Source organism: Salvia hispanica, chromosome 3 (assembly GCF_029641045.1).
Source record: "Salvia hispanica isolate PSC_SH4W2 chromosome 3, Shi_PSC_v1, whole genome shotgun sequence".
NCBI lineage: Eukaryota > Viridiplantae > Streptophyta > Magnoliopsida > Lamiales > Lamiaceae > Salvia > Salvia hispanica.
Genome location: NC_142694.1, coordinates 22,476,742 through 22,499,946, shown reverse-complemented (window position 1 = coordinate 22,499,946; position 23,205 = coordinate 22,476,742). Strand labels below are relative to the sequence as shown.

Sequence of the window (23,205 nt, the reverse complement as noted above, 5' to 3'; positions counted from 1 at the left end):
GACGTGAAGAATTCTGATTACTTCGTGAGATTAGAATTTCGATTACTTCTCAAGCTTATCTTCAGAATCTCATAGAAGAATTCTGATTATGGATGATCTACAAACACCAATTGGCAATCTTCTTCATACAAATTCAGATTTAGAGGTAGAAGAAGACGACAACTCATTTGAAGGTTCACGGTTTTTTCGATTCATTTTTTTTGGATACCTGATGTGTTTTTAATTTTGCTAAAGTTTTTTAACACATCCGATGAAAAATATACGGTTGAACCTTGTTTATAAATGAATTATATTTAATAAGAGATTAAAAATTTGTATATTTTTTATTTTTTCACGTTTGTAGTATTAAATAGATCAGTATGAAGTAATAGTTTATCTGAATGAAGTAAGAAGAAGAAGAAGAAGAAGAAAAGCATTAGTAAATTATTTCACCAGTAGGTTTCATTCGATTTTTTCATGCTTGTAGTAATAAACAGATCAATATGAAGTAATTTATTTCCAATAGGTATTACTTCATTTTTGTAGTTTTTTTTATTTCATTACAGTAAGTTTATTACTTCAGTTCATTATCTAATAAATTTAAAATGAAAATGTTTTTACTTCATTCCAGTTGGTTTTTACTTCATTCAAGTAAGTTCAGTACTTCATTCCAGTACGTAATATATTGAAAATGAACAGATTTTTACTTCATTCCATATTACTTCATATGAGTCGTTACTTCATTCAAAAAGGTCTTTAATTCATCGCATGCAGTAGGTTTTCAAATGATTTAACACATGTTCATTCGAATTCATTGAACTAGGTTTTTACTTCATTCCAGTTGGTTTTTACTTAATTTCAGTTGATTTTTACTTTATTCAAGTAAGTTAATTACTTCATTCCAGTAAGTAATATATTGAAAATGAACAGATTTTTACTTCATTCCATATTACTTCATTTAAATGAGTCGTTACTTCATTCAAACGGTTTTTAGTTAATCGCATGCAGTAGGTTTTCAAATGATTTAACACATGTTTCATTCGAATTCATTGAACTAGGTTTTTACTTCATTCCAGTTGGTTTTTGTTAGGTTTGGTGTACTGAAAAGCATGTTTCGAGCAAGTTTTGCGCGAATAGAATCTTGCTTGTTTACGTAAAACTCTACAATCCACTTTAAACCCAATTCAGTATTATTTGAGCAGTTTCGTACAAATAGAATCAGTATATTATTACATTGTATTTGCTTGTGCATTTATAAGATGTTTTATAAGCATTTAAATGTATAAGAAGCAAACAAAGTCTAAGTCTTTTGCTTAGTAGACCGGTTGTGGGCGACGTCCACTTTAAGGTAACACGGTCAGATCTATGCAATGCTTTGCAAAAGAAAAAGAAGAATTTCACAACCTAGATAGGCTTTGGCTACCTATCGTGAAAGGTTGCAATGTCAGTCCGCATATTTCTAAGCCTTACTGAAATAAGATGACATTGGTGTGGTATAGCACTGAACGGATCTAACAGCAAGACATGTCTTTATGCTATCTATTAATTAATTAATGCCTGCTATGCGCTTAATTAATTAACTTCTTATAAACTCCAAGAGTGGACTTAGCATGAAACGCTTATTTATTATTCTTAGAGTAATCAAACTCCAACTAGCTAGGTTCCGAATAATAAAACCTTGTTTCGCGCTCCTCTTGAGGACATTATCAAACAATACTCACCTCGCACACGAGTCAACATAATAGCAATCCTAGCACCGCTAGATATTAATCACTACTACCCAATATATCAGGATTATTGGGTTGCGAAAAACCCGCACCGTTTGATAAGTCAAAGTAATGCATAATCAATACCGTATGCTCAATGCTAACCTACATTGATTAAGAAATAAATATTTATCAAGACATCGGCTTTCAGTAGATAGCATAAATACTCGTCTTGCTGTTAGATTCGTTCAGTGCTTTACCACACTAATGTCATCTTATTTCAGTAAGGCTTCGAAATATGCGGACTGACATTGCAACCTTTCACGATGGATAGTCTAATTCCATCTAGGTCGTGAAATTCTTCTTTTTCTTTGTTTAGGACTGACCGTGTTACCTTAAAGTGGATACCGCCCACAACCGGTCTACTAAAACAAAGACTTAGACTTTGTTAAGTTTACTTATACATTTAAACGTGCAATAAACATCCATTAAATGTAAAACATAACAACATTATGACAAAAATAATCTGTTTTATTCCTTGAAAAATAAAATAAGAGTTTTACAGTATTCAATCACTTGAAACGTATTTTCTAGTATACAAACTCTAACAATTACTTCATTCAAATGGGTCATTACTTAATTCAAATAGGATTTTAGTTCATTCCAATAGATTTTTAAATGATTCAACACATGTTTCTTTCAAATTCATTGAACAAGGTTTTTTACTTTATTCACTGTAAATAATAGTACAATTTATTCCAGTAGATTTATTACTTCATTCGAAAAATTTATTACTTCATTATAATAGATTTTTACTTCATCTAGTAGGATTTAAAATTCTTCTACTGCTCTACAGATACTCTGTTTCTGCAGTGTCCACGGTAGAGCCTTCAGCTTCAGAAAACTAAAAATCCCCTCTAATAATTGAACAGGTGGATTGAGTAATCAAACAAATTCATCACCTCTTCCGCTCCAAACACACTTGCTCATCGCATTTTTAATCAATTATGACCATCATTTTAGGATCCAAGAGTTATTTGTACTTAGAAATAGCGGCGAGGCGGTTCTATCTACGGTGGTGACTCACTCGACAGCAGCAACGAACACGGTGAGTAGATGCAGCGCGAAGGAGATTACAGCGACGTAGGTTCGAGTGGAACTTTATTACTATTTTAACGAAAATCAGAATCCAATTTAGGAATTAGATGAAGTAAATTAAGTTTAAGAACTCTGTAAAGCTTCAAAGGTGTATTACCTTCAACAGACGTTCGGCCAGAACGCAACAACCGTCGATTACCTTCGGTCGACGATTGGCCTGTGTCAACCATTTCGAATAAGTGGATTGGGGATAAATCGGGGGTGAATCGGCTATAGTTGAATCAGTTGGAGATGTCGTCGATTGTAGTCGAGGTAGACGATGATGTCGTTGATTTGCAGAAGAAGATGTGGAAGCGTCAATTTTGGCAGAGGAAGCTGCGTTGGAGCGACGATTTGCAGAAGAAGAGGAGCGGGAAATGAGAAAGAAGAGTAAATTTTTTTGGAGGCGCAGCAGTGGGGATGAGTATGGAACAAGTAAGAGTTGTGATCAATGTCGAACCTTCTTAAAGATCGAACTAGAGACCAAATCTCATCCACCCATTAATCACATCTAATGGTTATTAATAATTACAAATTATTTGATTTTTTTTATTAACAAAAGGGTAATTTTGGAAGATCAAAACCCAACCCACTTCTTTCTCTCTCATTCTCACTCATCCCCCACGCCAACTACCTCCGGCGCGCAGCCTCCCCCGCCCTACCGCATCGGATTCGAGGAAGAAGCAGCACTATGCGAAGTGGATCTCCAATCTAGTGGAGATGGAGAAGCTCTCCGATTAACTGCAGCGGGAGGCTTGGTATCCGACGGTTTAGGCTCGGTGGCGACGACTCTCACCACGTAATTCTGTAGTTGGTTACACATCTCAACCAGCCTCACATCAACAAGCGCTGAGAGCATTTTGCTATGTCAATTCCGACTCTCGGGCGTGTTTTCACGCCGTTCAGCCCCTAATCCACCACAAATTAGTCTCAAATCCGAATCAAATCTTCGGTCTGTCTCTCCAAGCAGCAGCCAACGATCTCCGGGGCTTGATCGGTTCAATTTTGCTGAGCAACTATTCTGAATCGCAGCGCGATGCGCTGGACCAGATCCGGCGCCCTCTGGCCGCGATCTAGGCCGATACGTTCGTGCAGACGAGGACCGACGAGCAGAGGGCGAAGATCATGAAGCGAATCTCGGCGGCGGAGGAGGATGTGGACACGTGTTTGGATGATTTGAGGAAAGTTGGAGCAGCGACGGAACTGGTGAAGGTGAAGGTGTACTTGAACGACGCCAAAGATTTTCTGATCGACTACGCGAGGGCGGTGCGGATGGCCGCGCGATTGCAGATGTTTGAGGCGTATAACATTGATCGATGGAGGAGGATAATCATGAATAATTATGTTTTTTTGGGTGTATTCTTCCAGTGGGTTTTTGTTGTTCGGATTGTTTTGTGCTCTGTTTAGAATTAAGCCTCATCCTAAATTACTTCATTCAACTATACTATTACTTCATTCAGTTACATTATTACTCCATTTACCTAGATTATCACTACTTCTTTCGGCTATATTATTTACTTCATTTAATAAGTATACCACTTCATCACAATAGGATTTTACTTCATTGAACTTTAATTGGGTTATCACTTCAGTCCATTACCTTATTAAATGAGGTTCTAACTTCATCAATATTGACATACACCATAATAAATAATAAATACTTCATTTTGAAAACACTTCACATAGTCTATTCACTTTAAATTTTGTAAAAAGGTTAAACAAATTCAAATTCAAAGTGGAATGAAGTAATAATCTACTGGAATGAAGTAATTAACTATTGGAATGAAGTAAAAAATCTACTGGATAAAGTAATAAACTATAAATGTTATTCAACAAGTATATCACTTCATCAAAATAGGTTTTTACTTCATTGAACTTCAAGTGTGTTATTACTTCAGTTCACTCTCTTATTAAGTGAGGTTATAACTTTATCAGTGGGGGGGTTATAACTTCATCAACATTGACATACGAATAAATCATAATAAAGAAAAAAAAATACTTTATTTTTAAAAAACTTCATACAATCAATTCCTTTTAAAGTTTGCAAAAAGTTTAAATGATTTCATATTTAAAGTGGAATGAAGTAATTAACTACTGGAATGAAGTAATAAACCTACTAGAATGACGTAATAAACCTTCTGAATCTCATGGAGAATTCAGGTTATGGATGATCTACAAACATCAATTGACACTCTTCTTTCAGATTTAGAGGTAGAAGAAGGCGACAACTTATTTGAAAGTTCACGTTTTTTTTAATAGCTGATGTGTTTTTAATTTTGATAAAGTTTTTTTAACCAATCCGATGAAAAATTTGTTGTTGAACCTTGTTGATGAATGAATTATATTTAAGAATTTGTATTTTTTTCAATTTTTTTCACGCTTATAGTGATAAACAGATCTAATAGTTTAGCTGAACGAAGTAATCACCAAGTTGAATGAAGTAATATTATCATAACTATAAGTTTGTGTAGAGCTATACTTATTATGAACCAAATATCCAATTGAATGAATTATATTTAAGAATTTGTATTTTTTCGATTTTCACTCCTGTAGTATAAACATATCATTAATGTTGTAATAGTTGAATGAAGTAAATGCGCCAAATACGGCGAGGTTGGTCGGCATTATTCAAGAATTGTGAGAAGATACAAGTAATGTGCTTATTTGCTTATATTAAATTATTTCATTCCAGTAGATTTTGTACTTCATTCCTGTAATTATATACTTCATTCATGCTGTTTATTACATACTTCATTATAATTTGAATTTGGATTTATTACTTCATTATAGTAGTTTATTAATGCATTGTTTTTATGTTCTCCAAAATAGTCACTATTGTCACAGTAACCGATACAGGATCTCCATCACAAAAAAGGAAAAAACACAAACTTGTCCAATACAAGAAATCATCCAAAATTGACACCAACACATCTCAATAGTTTGCGCCGTGATTTTAGGCACCGCCCATTTGTTAGGCGTGGGGACAGACTGCGCAAATGTCCTCATCAACATGTCACCATTCCTTAACTACATCTCCTGAAACTTTGCATCTCGCTCCTCCAATTTGATTTCTCACCTAGCTGTGAGTTAAAGGATTTTTTTCCAGCGTTTTATTCACCTGTATACAAGAAACACATAACAACAATTCAACATTTGAAACATTGTTTATATTACATCATTAAAATAGTATGTAACTTCATCATATTTAGGTTCTTTAGTTTATTACAAGTATACTCATAGCTAAATATACATACAAAACAAGTCAGTTTATATAACTTCATTCCATGAAGTTATTACTTCAACTAATAAGTTATTTAGTTCATTCAAATTAATTTCTTAGCAAAATATACATACAAAACAGGTCAATTTATATTCCTTCATTTCATAAGGTTATTACTTCGTCAAATAGCTTAGTTGATTCATTCAATTGTTATTTCTTCACAAAATATGCATACAACACAGTTACTTCATCCCATGAATTTACTACTTCATCAAATAAGTTAGTTAGTTCATTCAATACTATTTCTTAGCAAAATATGCATACAACACAGTTAATAAAATTCATACAAACATCAGACGAACTTTCCTTGCAATTTGATTTTCACGAAGCAATGTCTCCAAATTATGAAGTAATGAATTAAATTAAGAAAATGCAAATTATTTTTTGCCACATAATTCAAATGAGTCCAGAAATGAACTAGAAGCACACATTAACAACATACAATCGGAAAAAAAAAAAAAAAAAAATCAAGCACTAAACTAATAGTCTCATCAAATGAAGTAATAACCTTGCGAAATGAAGTAATATCCTCATGAAATGAACTATATCGATTTACGCAACCAAATTTTTTTTATACATTTTCTCTCAAATATCAAAAGTATAGTGAAGTAACAGATTTATGCAACAATCAAATATTGAAGTAATATCTCCTAAAGACAAATCAAAGCCAAAAATCAATTGTGTCTTACCTGAATCGTTCGGCCAGAGGATGGAGTAATCTCTCAAATATCAAAAGTACTGTGAAGTAATAAAAAATTAACTGTTGTTAGTCAAAAATCATGAGAAACAAAAATCTTCGTTCAAAAATTATTTAAGATCATACAACCATGTTATTTCTTCGCTCAACTAGGTTATTTGCTTCATAATTAGTACAAATTTCCGCGTACTTATGTATACAATACAATTCATATTAACTAGAATTAAGTCCGTCTGATCATATTATTACTTCATTATATTAGATATTCGTAAAACTTGTGTATACAACAAAGTTAAATTCATCCGATCATGTTATTAGTTCATTACATGAGGTTAATACTTCATCAGATAGGTTATTTAGTTCATTACAATTATAATTATTCGCAAAATTATGCATGCAACAGCAGTTCAGCTCATTGTTTATTACTTCAGTCCATGAGTTTACTACTTCATAACAGATAGGGTATCACTTCATTTTTACCTTCAAGCCGACCAGCAAAAGAACTTCACACGAGATTAGCTTTGTCGACCTGCTGCGAATTAGCCACCAGCAAACGATTATATTTCACCCCTAATTGAACTTGTTATCCACTGATTGATGAACTAATTACGCAAAAATCAGAAACCAAAGTAAGAAAGTATGAAGTAAAGTAGAACTTTGAAAAATATAAAACTTCACTACAGTGTATTACATGAGGCATAACATTCTGCCGGAACGCAATCGGCGTCCATCAAAATAGGAAGTTCAGAAAAACAATATAATATAAACCTTCACCTTCCATTGATGAATTTTTAGTGTCAGCTATTTCAAATCGCGTGGAGATGTGGACGTCGGCTGATGGAGATATTGAAGTTTGCTGATAGAGATGCTGAAATCGACGGATAGAGATGTTGAATCTGTGTTTACTCGACGACTACCGGTCAACGACTTTCGTGTGTCAACCATTTCGAATATATGGCTAATCGACTTGAATCAGCTTGAGATGTCGTTGATTGTAGAAGAGGAAGTTGTGGAGTCGTCGATTTTGGCAGAGAAGCAGCGTTTGAGCGTCGATTTGCAGTAGAAATGAGAGTTGATTCGGAGTAGAAGATGCGCGTCGCTTTGTAGAAGAAGATTCGTCGCTTTGTGGAAGAAAATTCATCGATTTGTAGAAGTATTCTTCGATTTGGAGAAGTATTCTTCGATTTGGAGAAGAAGAAAGCGAGAGAGATGAGAAAGAAGAGGAACGGCGTGAATGAGGATAAGCAGCGTTGAATTTTTCTTAAGATGTAAATTTGACCAAAATACCCCTGATTTGAAGTATATTGCTTACATAATGAAGTAGCGAAATTCATGGGACATGGTTTAATCTATCCATTAAAATCTAGATCTAAGGGCCCTAATTTGGTCTCTAGTTCGGTCTTTAAGACCGGATTTGTGAATAATGGGACTCTGGAAAGTAAACCATGAAATTTTTATCCTAAATGCAATTTTACCTAAATACACCTGGGTTGAAGTAAATTGTGTACCTAATAAAGGAGCGAAATTAATATAACATGGTATAATCTCATCCATTAAAATCTAGATCTAAGGGCCCTAATTTGGTCTCTAATTCGGTCTTTTAAGAGTGGATTTGTGAATAATGGGACTCCATACATCTTTTAAGATAAATAGATTCTACGTCTAAAAAGTAGATCCTATGTCCAATTTCACTTCGTTTCTTGTCATGTGTCTACCTCTTTTCGGACCTCAATCAACCAATGTCCCTCTATCGTTGTATTATATGATTGTAACTATGCGGATTCACATCAGGCACTATTCACTTTTCTTTCCAGCCACCACTAGCTCTTAATGAGGTTGCGTGTTTGTAGAATATTTACATATTTTAATTTATTCAACATGTCTAATTAATGATTTATAAAAGTAAAAAGTTTGGTAATTATATACTCCATTTAACTTTTCATCATCTCTTTCTTCATTTACATTGACAGAATAATGTTCTTGGATTGAAAAGGGAAAAATGAAAAGAAAATATAAAATATAAAATTAAATAAATTAAAACTTTATCCAAATAGTTAATTTATTTGGGATATTGATCGCCAAAATCATGAACTTTGACCAAATTTTGGTATTTTCTACGAACTTTAAAATTGATCTAAAATATCACAAATTTTACATTTTGTTTGTTATTTCCCAATCCAGCCCAAATAAGATATCTTCGGCAAAAATCTTATTATAAACGAACAACCATAAAATGTTCATGATATTTTATACTCCATCCGTCTAACAATAGGAGTCAATCTTATTATGGGTACGAGTTTTAAGAAATGTAAAGAATAGTGGGTTGAAAATGTTAGTAGGACATGAGAACCACTTTTTTTTTATTGGTTTTATAAGTAAAACGTGAGTGAAGTAAGTTAGTGGAATGTGAGACTTACTTACCATTTAGGGGTGGGATCCTCTGCTGTGCTGAAAGCACAGCAGCCCCTGCTGCCTCAAACAATTTATTAAAATAAGATTTACTTAAGCAATATTTTAATTTATTTGATTTGATTATTATATCTATATGTGTGAGGCAGCAGGGGCTGTTGTGCTTTCAGCACAGCAGAGGATCCCCACCCTACCATTTATGGTAAAAATGAAGTGTGACTTGTATTGTAGGATAAACTAAAATGACAAAGTGTGACTCTTATTATGGGACGGAGGTAGTATGACTTTTTAAGTTCGTGACAACTAGGATAAAAAGCTACGTTGAAAATCACGTTGATTTAGTATTGTCAAGTAGGATAAAAAAATACACGGAAGTTGGTCGAATATGGTGATTGACATGCCAAGGGACATAATAAACAAAATATACATTTTGTGATATTTTAGACCAATTTTAATGTTCGTGTGAAATACTAAATTTTGGCCAAAGTTCTAATTTTAGAGACCAATATCCCATTTATGTTTATAAAATACTGCAAGTATATATATCTTATATTTCACATACATTTTCGCTCACTCAAAATTATACTATTCCCATGTCTAGTAATAAGAGCCACATTTTTCCATTATGGTTTATCTCACAATAAGAGTCACATTTCATTTTTACCATAAATGGTAATTAGGTATCACATTCTATTAACTCACTTCATCATATTCTATTATAAAACCAATATAAAAAAATGGACTCTATATTCAATTTATTTTTTCAATCCACTATTTTTATTTATTTTTAAAATTCGTACTCGTACCAAATGTGACTCTTTTCGTGAAACGAAAAGAAAGTACTCCATCCGTCCCATACATGGGGAATGACACGGGATTGTAGGAGATGTTATTTTGTGTGTTAGGTAGAAATAGAAAATAGAATATTTATATTAAGGTGAGGGGAACCTTTTTTAGAAAAAAAAATACTCCCTCCGTCCACAAAAAATAGATCACAATTACCATATTTGGTCGTCCACAAAAAATTGATCACAATCATTTATGGAAAGATTTTCTCTTACTTTTTCTCCTTCTCTCTTACTTTTTTCTCCTTCTCTCTTATCCCACATTCCACTAAGGGCATCCGCATCGCTGCGCGATGCCAGCTCGATCTCGTCTCGACGAGACGAGCTGTCTCGACGCGTGACGCGTCCCGGCGAGGCCGGCCTCGAGCTCGCGAGACACGTACCCGACGCCACGTGGCGCGCGCGGGCGGCTGGCGTGACGCCCACTCGCCGACCCGCGAGTGGGCGTCGGAATTATGACGTCATAATTCATATTTAAAAAAAAAAATCAATTTTTCAAAAAAAAAATGGTAATATGACCGGTCATTTTTATTTATTTATTTTTTTTATTCTATATATACTCTTCTCCATTCTCCATTTTACACACAAACACACATCTATTCTCTCATCTCTCTTTCTTTCCTCTCCAATCACTTCTATAATCATTCCTTTATTTTTTTTCCTCCCAAATTTAATCCATTATGGATCCATTTGAGCAAATGCGTCGAATAATGGAAGAATCGCTAGAAAAAGATCGACTTAGGGAGGAGGAAGCCGCCGCGCCTCCTCAAAGGCGACGCCGGACTTACATCCATCGTAACCGGGAGGAAGCCGCCGCAAGGTTGGAACGTGATTACTTCAGTCTGAACCCGGTATGGGGAGATATCTACTTCCGTCGCCGTTTCCGTATGTCACGCTCGTAATTTTTGCATATCGCGAATACATTGGCGGGACGGGAAGAGTACTTCAGAAAAAGGATCGACGCTGTTGGCCGTCTTAACCACACGACGCTCCAGAAATGTACTGCAGCGATCCGTCAGCTTGCTACTGGACAAACGGCGGATTCGTTCGACGAATGCCTGCACATCGGAGAATCCACTGGGAGACTTTGTTTGTTGAACTTCTGCAAAGGCGTGCGGGCAGCCTTCACCGACGAATTTCTGAAGAAGCCAACCACCGCAGATTGTCAGTTTCTGCTCCGACTTCACGAACAAGTGCACGGATTCCCCGGGATGCTTGGGAGTGTCGATTGCATGCATTGGCAATGGAAGAATTGCCCTGTGGCGTTGAGGGGGTCATACACGAGCGGCCACAAAGGCATCCACCCCACCGTTATACTCGAGGCCGTCGCCGACTACCGGCTATAGATTCGGCATGCGTATTTCAGGGTCCCCGGCTCGAACAACGACGTCAACGTGCTCAACAACTATGACCTCTTCGCTGAAGTTTTGAATGGTAAAGCGCCGGCCATCAACTTCATCGCTAACAATCGCCAGTATAAAATGGGGTACTATCTTACCGACGACATCTATCCGAAGTGGCCAACCTTCGTGAAGACGTTCAACAGGCCTGCGGATGAAAAACAGTCTTTTTTTTTGCGCAGAAGCAAGAGTCTGCTCGCAAGGATGTGGAGAGAGCGTTCGGGGTTCTCCAAGCTCGATTCAACATTATCAAAGCCCCGGCTCGACAGTGGTTTATGGAGAATATGGTCGACATCATGTGACCCTGAAACCCCGGGAAGCTCAACCACAAGTAGTCCGCCTCGAACGGGAGTGCATCCGTCTTTGCAAGAGCGATTGTCTATTCGGGCAAGGACACGTGATTCTACCACCCACGCCCAACTCCAGGAGGATCTAATGGAGCACATTTGGACAAAATTTGGCAACCGTTAGATGATCGTCACCAGATAACTCCTTCTTCTACTTCTTTGCCTCCATTTTTTTTTTATTTGAGTTTAAGTGTGCAATTTGTAATTTCTAGTTTTTTAATTATGTCTTTTTATTTTTTTAGGTATTTAAATTGTAATTTTATTTTATTTAATGAAGTGTGTTTTTTATTAATTGAATTTGTTGGAATTAAAATAAAAAATGAAATTGAATGAATAGTTAAGATATGGTTAAGAGATGGAGGGATGCAGGTGATGTCTCTTAGTCAAGAGATGAGCTGAAAAGTACAGTGAGACCCATGAATAGTTAAGAGATGAGACGGTTAAGAGACGGTTAAGAGACGGTTAAGAGACGGATAAGAGACAGAGATGCGGATGGCCTAACACTACTTCTCTCTTACTTTTTTCTCCTTCTCTCTTACTTTTTTTCTTTTCTTTCTTATTTTACTAATTCTACATTAAAACCCGTGCTATACATAAAGTGATCTATTATTTATAAACAGAGGGAGTAATATTTTTTGTGAGATAAATTAAAAAGAAAATTAACATCTATTATAACACGGAAGGAATATTATATATACTACGTGTAAATTAAGAGAATCCATTATTGTTAAGTCGGTATGGAAATGATAATGATTGAAAAGGAACTGTCGCCAATCATACTTCGACTAACTTTTATATACAATAGTTTTTGCCACTCCACATAAAATAATATACCATCTATAGTTAATTTCACAAGCAAACATAAAATTGGACCACAGAAATTTCTAGTCACACTCATTTTATTAGATATTTTATTCACTACTTTTATATTGTTTCTCAGTATAAAATGGATGAGTACATCTACAAAATAACATAGAATAACGCATAATTCGAATATAGCACCATATAGGTTACACGTGACCGCCCGAATGGGGACAATACATCACCTATGCCTTAGTGTATTAGGCCATCTCAAACCATTTATACCAAATTCAAATTTATTTGAGTTATATTAAAAATTAATTTTACTTCAATCATTTACTCTAAACTCAAACTTAAAAAAATATTCCATATTTATATACTTTTTATTCTTTTTGAATTATATCTACATATTTATTTAAATTACATATTAGTCCCACACTATATTATCAATAATTTCTGTAAATTAAATAATTATACAAAATTTTCTTATTAATATATTTATGTAGTATTAAATATATATTAAAAAAAATTACACTACTTTTAAAATTAACATACACTAAATTTATTATAATAAAATTCAAATATAAATTAAAACACATTTTAATATATCGCAAGTACATAAAACATATCACAATAAACATACAAAATGGAGTAGCTGAAATTCAAGACCCGAAATTTGTGTATTGTTCCCACAAATGATCAACTAGCGCATTTCGATTTTCCAAATGAGCACTTTTATTTCTTATTGCGTCATATCGGGTCATATACTCTTGAAATCGAACAGCTAGAGCATATTCTTCGTACTTTGACAATATTGGAGGATCCGGTTCTGATTTGCCGGATTATTAGGTTACGTTTTTCATTTTATTATAATAATTAGTTGTTTGTGTTTTATTTTATTTTAATGCATTGAGGTTTAACTTACTTTCTTAATAAAGACTTTGTTCTTGTTGTGTGACCTCTATCAATGAATCTCAGCTGAACAACTTCTAGACTATCGATACATAATTATAACGGTAAGCAATAATAACAAATTTTTTTAGCAATATTCATTCCTATATTAGTTAATTTATTAGTAATTATTTGCAAAAAAACATAATTTATTATAATATGGTCACCTTACTAATTCCTATTCAATTATTTTTTTAATGGAAAAATATATTCAAATTCCATGAAAAAAAAATTGTGTAAACAGATTCGTAGACACTAGTACACTGTTAACATATCTCTACTCAATATGTACAAATTACGGCTGATTCAACTATCAAATACTACAAAATTATGGCCGACTGATTCAACTATCTCAAAATGATACTCCCTCCGTCTCCGATTAAGAGTCACACTTGCATTTTTGCACTTGTTTTGTAAAAATGATAATAAATAGTTAAAATGAAAAAAATGTTAAATTAAGAGAGAGAATAATGTAAAGAAGACTCTTCTCTACCTTATTCTCTCTCTTACTTTACCATTTTTCCAATTTAATTATTTATTATCACTTTTACAAAACGAGTGCAGAAATGCAAATATGACTCTTAATCGGGGACAGAGGGAGTAGTAAGGACTATTATGCAATATTTAAAATTCTTTTGCAGTAGATACTCAATTTTGGTGTTAACATTAAATTTGATGTTGTTTTATTAAAAAATCCAAAAATGGGTTTGGGTATGGAGTATGATTGGAGAACTATTTTACACCAAAAATGAGATTTAATGTATGATTGGAGGTGGTCTTAGCAATGGTTGGACACTCTTAGAGGTTTCTTCTTTTTTTATTATTTTCACATCATCATTTTATTACAGGGCCTATCTCCATGCAAAATGGAAAGGGCCCTCCTAGAGAGTATATCATTTTTTATTTCATTTCCACATCATCACTATTTTATGTTAAATTTTTTAGCACCTTTATATTTAATATGTTATCAAATTAAATAAATTTGAATGCAAAAATGTTAATACTCAAATTTTCGTTGTATTATAATATTGGAAAAAAGAATACAACAAGATACAAATTTATATAAAAATATTATGGAGTATATATAGTGTATAAATTATGGAATAAAAAAAAATATATGCAAAAGCCGATGATAGGCCTTCTTCCACGATGGCATCACTCATATACATAACTTCATCGTGGCATATCATCCGCTCGTATTTTTATGAGACCGAGAGTATATAATTTTAGTGGGACAGTATTCATTATACCAGGTTGGGCCGGGTCGGTCTTGGGATATTAATTATTCGTATCTTTGTAGTCGTAGGCTCGTAGCCACAGCCAAACAGGACTTTAACACCGACGTGTCTGGTCAACGCACAACGTACTTACCCACACCCTTCCTTCTATCCATTTCTTCAATACGCACAATAACACTGTGATTGACAAGCCTTCACTGATATTTTTTAGTTTGGAAGCTTTCCCTTAAATTAAAGGGCTGTTGTTTCATTCATTCTCTTTCTCCTTTCTTTTTCCTCTGCGTCAATCAAACTGTATCTTCTGATTCTCAAGTTGAATTATTTACCGGCAAATTGGATGAGAAATCGTTGAATCTAGGGTTTCTGATCGGAACTCTTCCGTTGAATTGAAGAATCCGAGCCATTTCTCATTTTTTAAATGTGATAATATTATGGATTGCATTTTATAGCTCATGTTTGTGGTAAACCTAGCGTGCTATTGTTTCCTTGATTGATAGTAGCGTGTCCTCTATTGAAAGCTGCGATTCGAGATTTTTTTATTCGTTGAGAATGATGTCTGTGGAGAGATCATTTGAAGCGTGGGAGGAGGTTCAGCGGCACGGCCAGGACTTAGCCGATAAGCTTACGCAGGGCTTTACAGGTTTGATTCAGTCTCACATAACTCCGCCGACCTTCGCGTGGCCGAATCCTCCCACGCCGAAACTGTTTGAAGTCGAGTTTCCGACGCAGAGTTTTATGAAGAATGACTTTGGACTGTCTTTGGATAAGTCCACGATAAATGGCGTGACTGCTATTTTTGACGTCGGGAACAGGATAGGACAGGCGGGGGCTGATTTTGGGGCGAGTTTTAATGGTGGGGTTCAGCAATTCTTCAGGCGGCTGCCACTGCCGTTCCGGCATGAGGAGAGCGCTGGGGTGTCGTTGGTGGCAGAGGGTCACGGCCGGAGGGCGGAGAGTATGGGAATTTCCCTGCAGGAGGATTTGGGGTCTCTGGCCGAACGATTTAAAGATTATGGGATTCCTGAAAACGGTGCTGCAGTGGTGGAGGGTTCAACTGAGGATGATACTTTGGCTGTTACTGCAAAAGCATTGAAAAAGTTGGGCCGAGCACAGGTAAAGAATTAACTTCATGAACCTTGGTTTATAGTTGAAAATGTCCTGGTTAAGTTGGCTGTCAACGGCTAGATTCGGCATGAGCTTCTCAGAAATGATGACTATAATATTATCAGTGCTATTTGCAGTTTATGATTTATAAGTAGAGTAGTAGACTTGAGAAATAGTTGACATATGCACTTGAACCCTTTTACTAATAGACTAATAAAATCCCCACATATCTGGTTTATGATTTTTGGCACTAGTACTAGTACAACCCTTTTGGATCATGATTTGGTAATTGGTGGAGAGGCTAGAGTAGTAGTCTTCGACATCAAGAGTTTCACAATCATGAAGGCACATCTGTTTGATTTAATAAAGAGCATTGGAAATAATTTCCATATTGAGGGCTTGTAGGTCTCATTCTTATGCTGAAATTGGTAATCATTGAATTGGTTTCCAGTTTGTCATCTGTCTCACAATGATTAGAAGACTGTATAGTGTCCCAGGTTCTTGTGGTTTCAATATTTGGAATTGTTGTACGAAGTTCACAAAATAGGTGTATTATGAACTGCTGAAACTCTACTATTGTTCGTCTCTGTGTCTCTCCATAACGGTGTTGTCTCTTTGCTTTCCATCTGTTTACTGTGTGAACCAACTTGTGTCTGTTTATGCCTCACGTTGGCAAAATTCCCTGAACGCAGGGCACTATCAATGTCACATCAACGTATGACAGTAGAACCAGAAATGTAGAGAGTTCTCTGGTTGCCAGAGGAGATTTATGGCGAGTTGAGGCATCACAAGGAAGTTCAACATCAGGAAATAATAATTCTTCTCTTTTCCTTGTACAGCTTGGGCCTGTACTATTTGTTCGGGATTCCACTCTTCTTTTGCCTGTTCATTTGTCAAAGCAGCACCTTCTGTGGTATGGGTATGATAGGAAGGTAAGGCAAACTCATTAATTTGTTCTCTTTTGGCTTGTACTTTCTATTCCCAAGGATATTGATAATGACAATGGTAATGATATTAATAATGATAATGGTAATGAAAATGATAAAGATAATGATGATAATAATAATGCTTGTTTATGATAATATTCAGTTATACAGCTATATCTATCCTGGTAAGCTTGTTTAGATTGTTATTAAATCAACGTGGACGATAGCTGAGTTCCTACTTGGTCAGTCGAAATGGATAACGACGAAGTGTTTCTCTTATCTTTATTCTTAGTGGGTGTAGTCAGTATGCCTGTCAATTATTGTTTAATTACATAATTATATGTATCTATATATATATGTTTGTGTGTGTGTTTAATAAAGCCTAGTTTATTGTTTTGTCAATTGTACTCTCTGTTAACTAGAGGTTGCTGTTTCTCTCTTAGTTGGTTTGTTTTTCCCGTCTCTTAACTTCCCATTTTAATGTAAAAGTTGGGACCATAAGGTGATAGGAAGAATTTCAATTTGATATGCATGCTGATAATTGCAAGATGTATATCTTCATCAATCAAAGGGTAACAAATGATTTAATCATTTGTGCCAACTCTAGTTGAAGGACTGATAAATAGACTTGTGCGTCAAATCTAATTATCCTCTAACTTTTGTTTAAGATGTACAAGAATTTTGATAAGTTCAACGGGTGGATGAGTTTTCCATATTGTAAAGGAAAATAATTTGGTGTTACATGCTTAGCTTGTATAAAGTCAACTCACTGATACTCTTATGGAGTCTAGACTCTTAAGAAAATGAAAGAAAATAGAAGGGAGATTAGTTCGCATGCATAGTGTCTGACTGGAAAATAATTTGGTGTTACATGCTTAGCTTGTATAAAGTCAGACTCGCTGATACTCTTATGGAGTCTAGAAAGAAAATAGAAGGGAGATTAGTTCGCATGCATAGTGGCTGACTGGAAAATAATTTGGTGTTACATGCTTAGCTTTTATAAAGTCAGACTCACTGATACTCTTATGGAGTCTAAACTCTTAAGAAAATGAAAGAAAATAGTAGGGAGATTAGTTTGCATGCATAGTGGCTGATTAGAACTACCATGTGTAAACTAACTCCATGCTATGTACCCATGAGGCATGAGCTATCAGTAATGTACCTGGAAACTAGCTGTAGAACATGTACAGGCAAAGATGCACATGGACCAATTGACAAAGTGTTGTGTTATTTTTCATTTGAGAGTTCTCAAATGTTTGGAACATTGACCACCTAGTTGGTAGATTACTTCTTCTGCACTATTGTTGAAATTATATTCATGAAGGTTCTTTTAAATGTATTTTTTGTCCAAAATGTAATCAGTTTAGTGGTTTATGCTGCACAGAATGGAATGCATTCTCTTTGTCCAGCTGTGTGGTCAAAGCATAGGAGGTGGCTGTTAATGTCAATGATCTGCCTCAACCCTTTTGCCTGTGTAAGTCTGAACCTGTCATTTGTTTAACTAATGTAATTTGAATGTGGAAAATCTCCACGGAAAGAGGGAGGAGAAAAATATGTATTATGTATGCATTTGTGCATAATTGCATTTTTCTAAGTATGTGCATGTACAAAAGTCTTTAATGTTTTTTTACTTCTGATCAGTTCATATCTAATTTTGTTGTCAATAACCGCTTCCTGGGATGTCTATGTATATGTTGAATGCCTAAACTCTTTCTTCTTCTTTCTTAATTAAAAATTCTAATGTTCTAACTTAGGTAGCTTAGCTCTAACATTTTTGTTTGTTCTATGCAGTCTTTCATGGATGTGCAGTTTCCTAATGGCCAGGTAACCTATGTATCTGGTGAAGGTATATCAACCAGTGCATTTCTGCCCCTCTGTGGTGGTCTGATTCAAGCACAGGGTCAATATCCAGGAGAAATGAAGCTTAGTTTCTCTTGCAAGGTGCAACTGCAATTTTCTGTCATGATTTTTTGTGCCCTTAAGTTATTGCTCTAGCTGGTCGTTATATATATCAATGGTGCTGCCTTTGTCTTTCTCTTTGAACACTATCATTAATATTCAAATCATTCAGAACAAGTGGGGAACACGCGTAACGCCTACATGGCAGTGGCCCGACAAATCTTTTGCTTTAAGATTGGAGCAGGCATTGGCCTGGAAGAGATCTGGTCTGATGGTGAGGCCAACAGTCCAATTAAGGTAACTGTGATTGCTTTATTTGAGGGAACCAATTTCAAATGCCACTAATAGTTCTTATGTTATGTGTTTCTGTTATGGTCTCTATTTGTGAATATCTATCTAGTCATGCTTATTGTTCTTCATGTAGCCGGTACGAGTCATTGTTCAGGTTTGGCTGCAAAACTGTCTTACGTCACAGATATGCTTATTGTTCTGCATAGGGCCATTAGGAGTCATTCTGTTAGGCTCTGTTGCAGTACTTACTCTATTCCCTTGTTTTGGTCCATGGACCTTTTTCACATTGTTTCTGATTCTGATCTACAGCCTTCAGAACTTTGCCCTTACAATTCTTTGTACGTTTCTTTGGCTTCAGTTTATGTCCAACATTTGGTGGATGTTGTCCTGGAGTACATATGGAAGTTACCCACTCCGTGAAGGATGAATTGAATCTTAGCTGTGGCTGTGCTCTTGTGAATCATCCTTCTGCTTTTGCATCAGCATCTGTAAGTACTCGTGGTTGATGGCTATCTTGGTTTTTTTTTTCTAATTATTACTCCATCTGCTACCAAAATTAGTCTTATTACTATTTATAGAAAAACTTTGTCACCGCTTTTTCTCTTTCCTCTCCTACTTTACCACCCTATTCTCTTTCTCTCTCAAGTTTGACCAATTACACATTAAAACTCGTCCATCCATAAATGAGACTTTTTCGTGGACAGAAGGATTATTTTTTATTATGCTCTCAAATATACCCATTCCATTTTTTTACCCAACTTACTGAAATTTCTTTGTTTATAACCATTTTATACATTTTTGACAACTATACCCTTATGAGTTTGGTAGTAGTATGGATTGAGATGGAAGATGGTATGGGCTGGTGTAAGTATATATAAGCTAGATATTTGATGGTATGGGCTGTGGGTTGTATTTGCTAATTTTGATTAGCATGATTAATGTGGTTGTTATAGGTATGAAGGGTATATGTGTCCCAAGTTGAGTGTAAAAAATTACAACCCCCGTCCCATAGAAATTGGCTATTTGGGGATCACACGGGTTTTGGGTAATTGGTAATGTAAGAGAGAATGAGAAAAAGTAGTTGAAATAATAAAGTGGATGGTGGAGCCAATAAATGATGTAAAAGAGAAGGCGAAAAAGTTTCCATACATGGATATGAACTATTAATATGGGACGGACGGAAAAAGAAATTCAGCCTATTTCTAGGGGACAGAGGGAGTAATAGTTTTCGAAGCTTGATAAAAAAAGTGTGTAATGTCTCTGGTTCGCAAATAATCTGTTTCTGCCTGAAAGCAAGAGACACTGCTGTTCTTTTTTCTATAGCTTGAAGAGGGTTCGTTGTTTAAGAACTTCAAGTGTTCATAAAATGAAAATGAAAGGAAACCTAGGAAGAGACAAAAGCAATGTTGTCAATCACGTATGGCGGTCTGACAGAAAACTACCATAGGGATATGGCATATCGGCATGGCGGGATATGGCGGTCGATAAATAAATAAATACTATTACTATATATATATGATTCAAAAAATTAGAAAATAATAAAAATATAATGTGAACTCTTAAAACAATTAAATCATAAAGTCACAAATAAATGTGTCTAATAATTAAATTCTTTAGTTCAACAAAATATAAAGCCATCATAATTAATAATAATAATAATAATGTCTAAATTAAAATCATCCTCAATAGTCATCATTTCCAAAAACATAGTCATCTTCATTCTCAACGGGGATATGGCTGAGAGGGTGCTGGTGATGCTGAGCGAAGGCATGTGGGTTGTTGGAGGGTGCTAGAGGGGTTGATTTTGGGTAATTGAGAGAGATTTAGGATTTGCATTCAGATTTTTATAACTTAGTCTCTTTTTAATTCGAATATGGGTCGGGCTATGCTGGTAAATGGGTCGGACTATGTGGCATTTACATTTCAAACCACCACGACATAGCGCCATGGCAGCTACTCCCTCCATTCCCCATTAAATGTCTTGTATTCCCTTAATTGGTTGGATAGTCCCCAATAAATGTTTCATTTCACTTTTACTATTTTTAGTAGGTGGACCCTACATTCTACTAACTCATTCTATTCACAATTATTCGACTAATTTATTCCACCAATTTTTCTTCACAAAGTCAAACAAGTTTTTAAACCCTCACCATTCGAATATGGGACATCCCAATATGCATGTAGTATTTGAAAACTTTTTACAAAAGGTCTTGTCTTACTTATAGTGCAACTTTGGTCTCACTTCTATGTCTCTTGTGCAATGGAAAGCTCGAGGGTGGCTAACGAAACTTGAAGTTTAACTCCCTCCCTCCCCAAAAATAGTTCCATTTTGCTATTTTGCTCTGACTACCAAAATTAGTCTACTTTTATTTTTGGAAACCTTTTCTCTACACTAATGATATCGATTCTTGGCTGATTAGTGTCTTGATTTGAATCAATTAGAGCAAGTTTTGTGGTATTCTTGTCTTTTAAACTCCTATATATTCTATGAGCGGATTTGAAGAATATATCCAAGAGAGATCATTTGTAATTGGTGCAAATCGTAGGCCTCGGCTAGAGTATTATTAGGCCTCTTCGGAGGATTGTTCTACCTTGAGTTTTATTTTTAGTTCTTTTTTTTTCTTTGCGCTTTGTTCTCGTTATCTTTGTATTCCTCCTTTTCCACTCTACTATCAACTAATGATGTGGATGTCACTATCTACTAACACTTCAACAACTTTCTTCGTTTCTTTGTCCTACGTCTATTTTTAGGTGACAGAGGAATTATTATTTAAAGTTGGTATCATCGAGATATTGTGTCATAAGTAGTTCTGAGATGTCTGAAACACTGAAAACTGAGATTATTTGGTTTATTCATTAGTGGCTAAAACTTGTTAAAATGGCTGATCATTGAAATGGAGTTTTACCGCCTTAGTTTCTATTTTCTGATTTCTTTTCCTTGAAAATGGATGTAGGTTGGGAGGTCCAAGTGGAACGGAAATGTTGGGAGTGCGGGAGTAGTTTTGAAAGTTGAAACTCCGCTCGATCATTTTGGCAGACCTTCTTTCTCTGTTCAGTTAAACAGCGGAATTGAGTTTTAACTTTTCCTCTTTGCTACCTTATGTTTTAGAATTGCGTGTTGAAGTTAACTGTATATACCGTGTTCAGGGCAACATGTGCCCATTGTCGTTTCAGTTGCACTTGAAGCTTAGTCATCTCTTCTAATGGCGACCTGTGTCGGTGGGTCGTGGATGGAATGGTCTCTGTAATCAACTGAGAAGATCATGCACAGGATCTGTGTGTTTCTGTATATAAATGTCAGAAATATGTCATGCCACAAGATCTAGAACAAGGAAAAATTATTTTGTTCTAAGTATATCTTGCTTTTCTAATACATGCAACCTTATTCTGTCTCACTTTGTCATTTAATTTAGATTGCATGTAAGTATAAATTTCATCAATAATAGTTTATTAGGGGTAAAAAACGTTCCAAATATAAAAGTGCATAAATTTTATAGCAGAGAACATAAAACTAGACTATTTTTTAAAGATGGAGATAGTATCTTATGTGCATGAACAAGATGCACCCCTATACCATATACTCCTTCCGTTCCCATAAAAAAGTTCGAGTCATTTTTTTATTTCGGAAAGTTTCTTCATAGTTGAGTCATTTCTATATATAGTAACTTTTTTTTTTTCATATTTTTTTTTTTCTTACTTTATTCTCTCTACCTTTTTCTCTGTATTAATTTTTTATCTTTTATTTAACACACTGATCATTTCTTTCTTAAACTCGGTAGCGAAAAGTTTTGCCTCAACTATGAGGGAATGAAGGGAGTACTGTATTTATAAATTTGTAGGGTAAAGGTAATATTGAGAACATGACGGGTCTCAATGGTGACTTGCTTGATGTTGCCAAGGAGGCAGATAAACTTTTGTAAGAGTTGAAATCTAAGGAAGACAACGTCTCCCATAATGTTTTATTATTCGTATGGTTACTATCTAAACGCTGTAGGAAATCCAAACAACAATATATCTCCAGAGGACACTGGACCTTTTGTTGAAGGTTTTTTTTAAACACCTTTTCGGTGGAGGGTTTGTGGGTCCCTCATCCCTATATTTCAAAAGAAAAGATTACATCATGCCCAACGAGGCTCGCACACGGCGTTACAAAGATGGACCAAAAGGGCTCACAAAATTCTAACTATTACACCAC

At 35.2% G+C, this 23,205-nt stretch overlaps 1 protein-coding gene and 1 pseudogene across 1 annotated transcript; both read left to right on the top strand.

Moving 5' to 3' along the window:
- The first annotated feature begins 3,074 nt into the window (after positions 1 to 3,074).
- Positions 3,075 to 4,374, top strand: LOC148930382 (uncharacterized; annotated as a pseudogene).
- Positions 4,375 to 14,905: 10,531 nt separating this feature from the next.
- LOC125213885 (uncharacterized) lies at positions 14,906 to 22,405 on the top strand. The gene is made up of 7 exons (XM_089068545.1): positions 14,906 to 15,903; positions 16,587 to 16,826; positions 18,205 to 18,294; positions 18,612 to 18,761; positions 18,892 to 19,016; positions 19,369 to 19,498; positions 21,965 to 22,405. Exons 1-7 carry the CDS (start codon positions 15,340 to 15,342, stop codon positions 22,088 to 22,090), a joined length of 1,425 nt encoding a protein of 474 aa, XP_088924671.1. The 5' UTR covers positions 14,906 to 15,339; the 3' UTR covers positions 22,091 to 22,405.
- Positions 22,406 to 23,205: the final 800 nt, after the last annotated feature.

What these genes read in the sequence shown, in the direction of transcription:
- LOC125213885 (XM_089068545.1), top strand. Translation starts at nt 15,340, where the DNA reads ATGATGTCTGTGGAGAGATCATTTGAAGCGTGGGAGGAGGTTCAGCGG. An exon ending in AAAAGTTGGGCCGAGCACAG is followed by an intron (nt 15,904 to 16,586) that starts GTAAAGAATTAA and finishes CCCTGAACGCAG; the next exon opens with GGCACTATCAATGTCACATC. An exon ending in AGCTTAGTTTCTCTTGCAAG is followed by an intron (nt 18,762 to 18,891) that starts GTGCAACTGCAA and finishes CAAATCATTCAG; the next exon opens with AACAAGTGGGGAACACGCGT.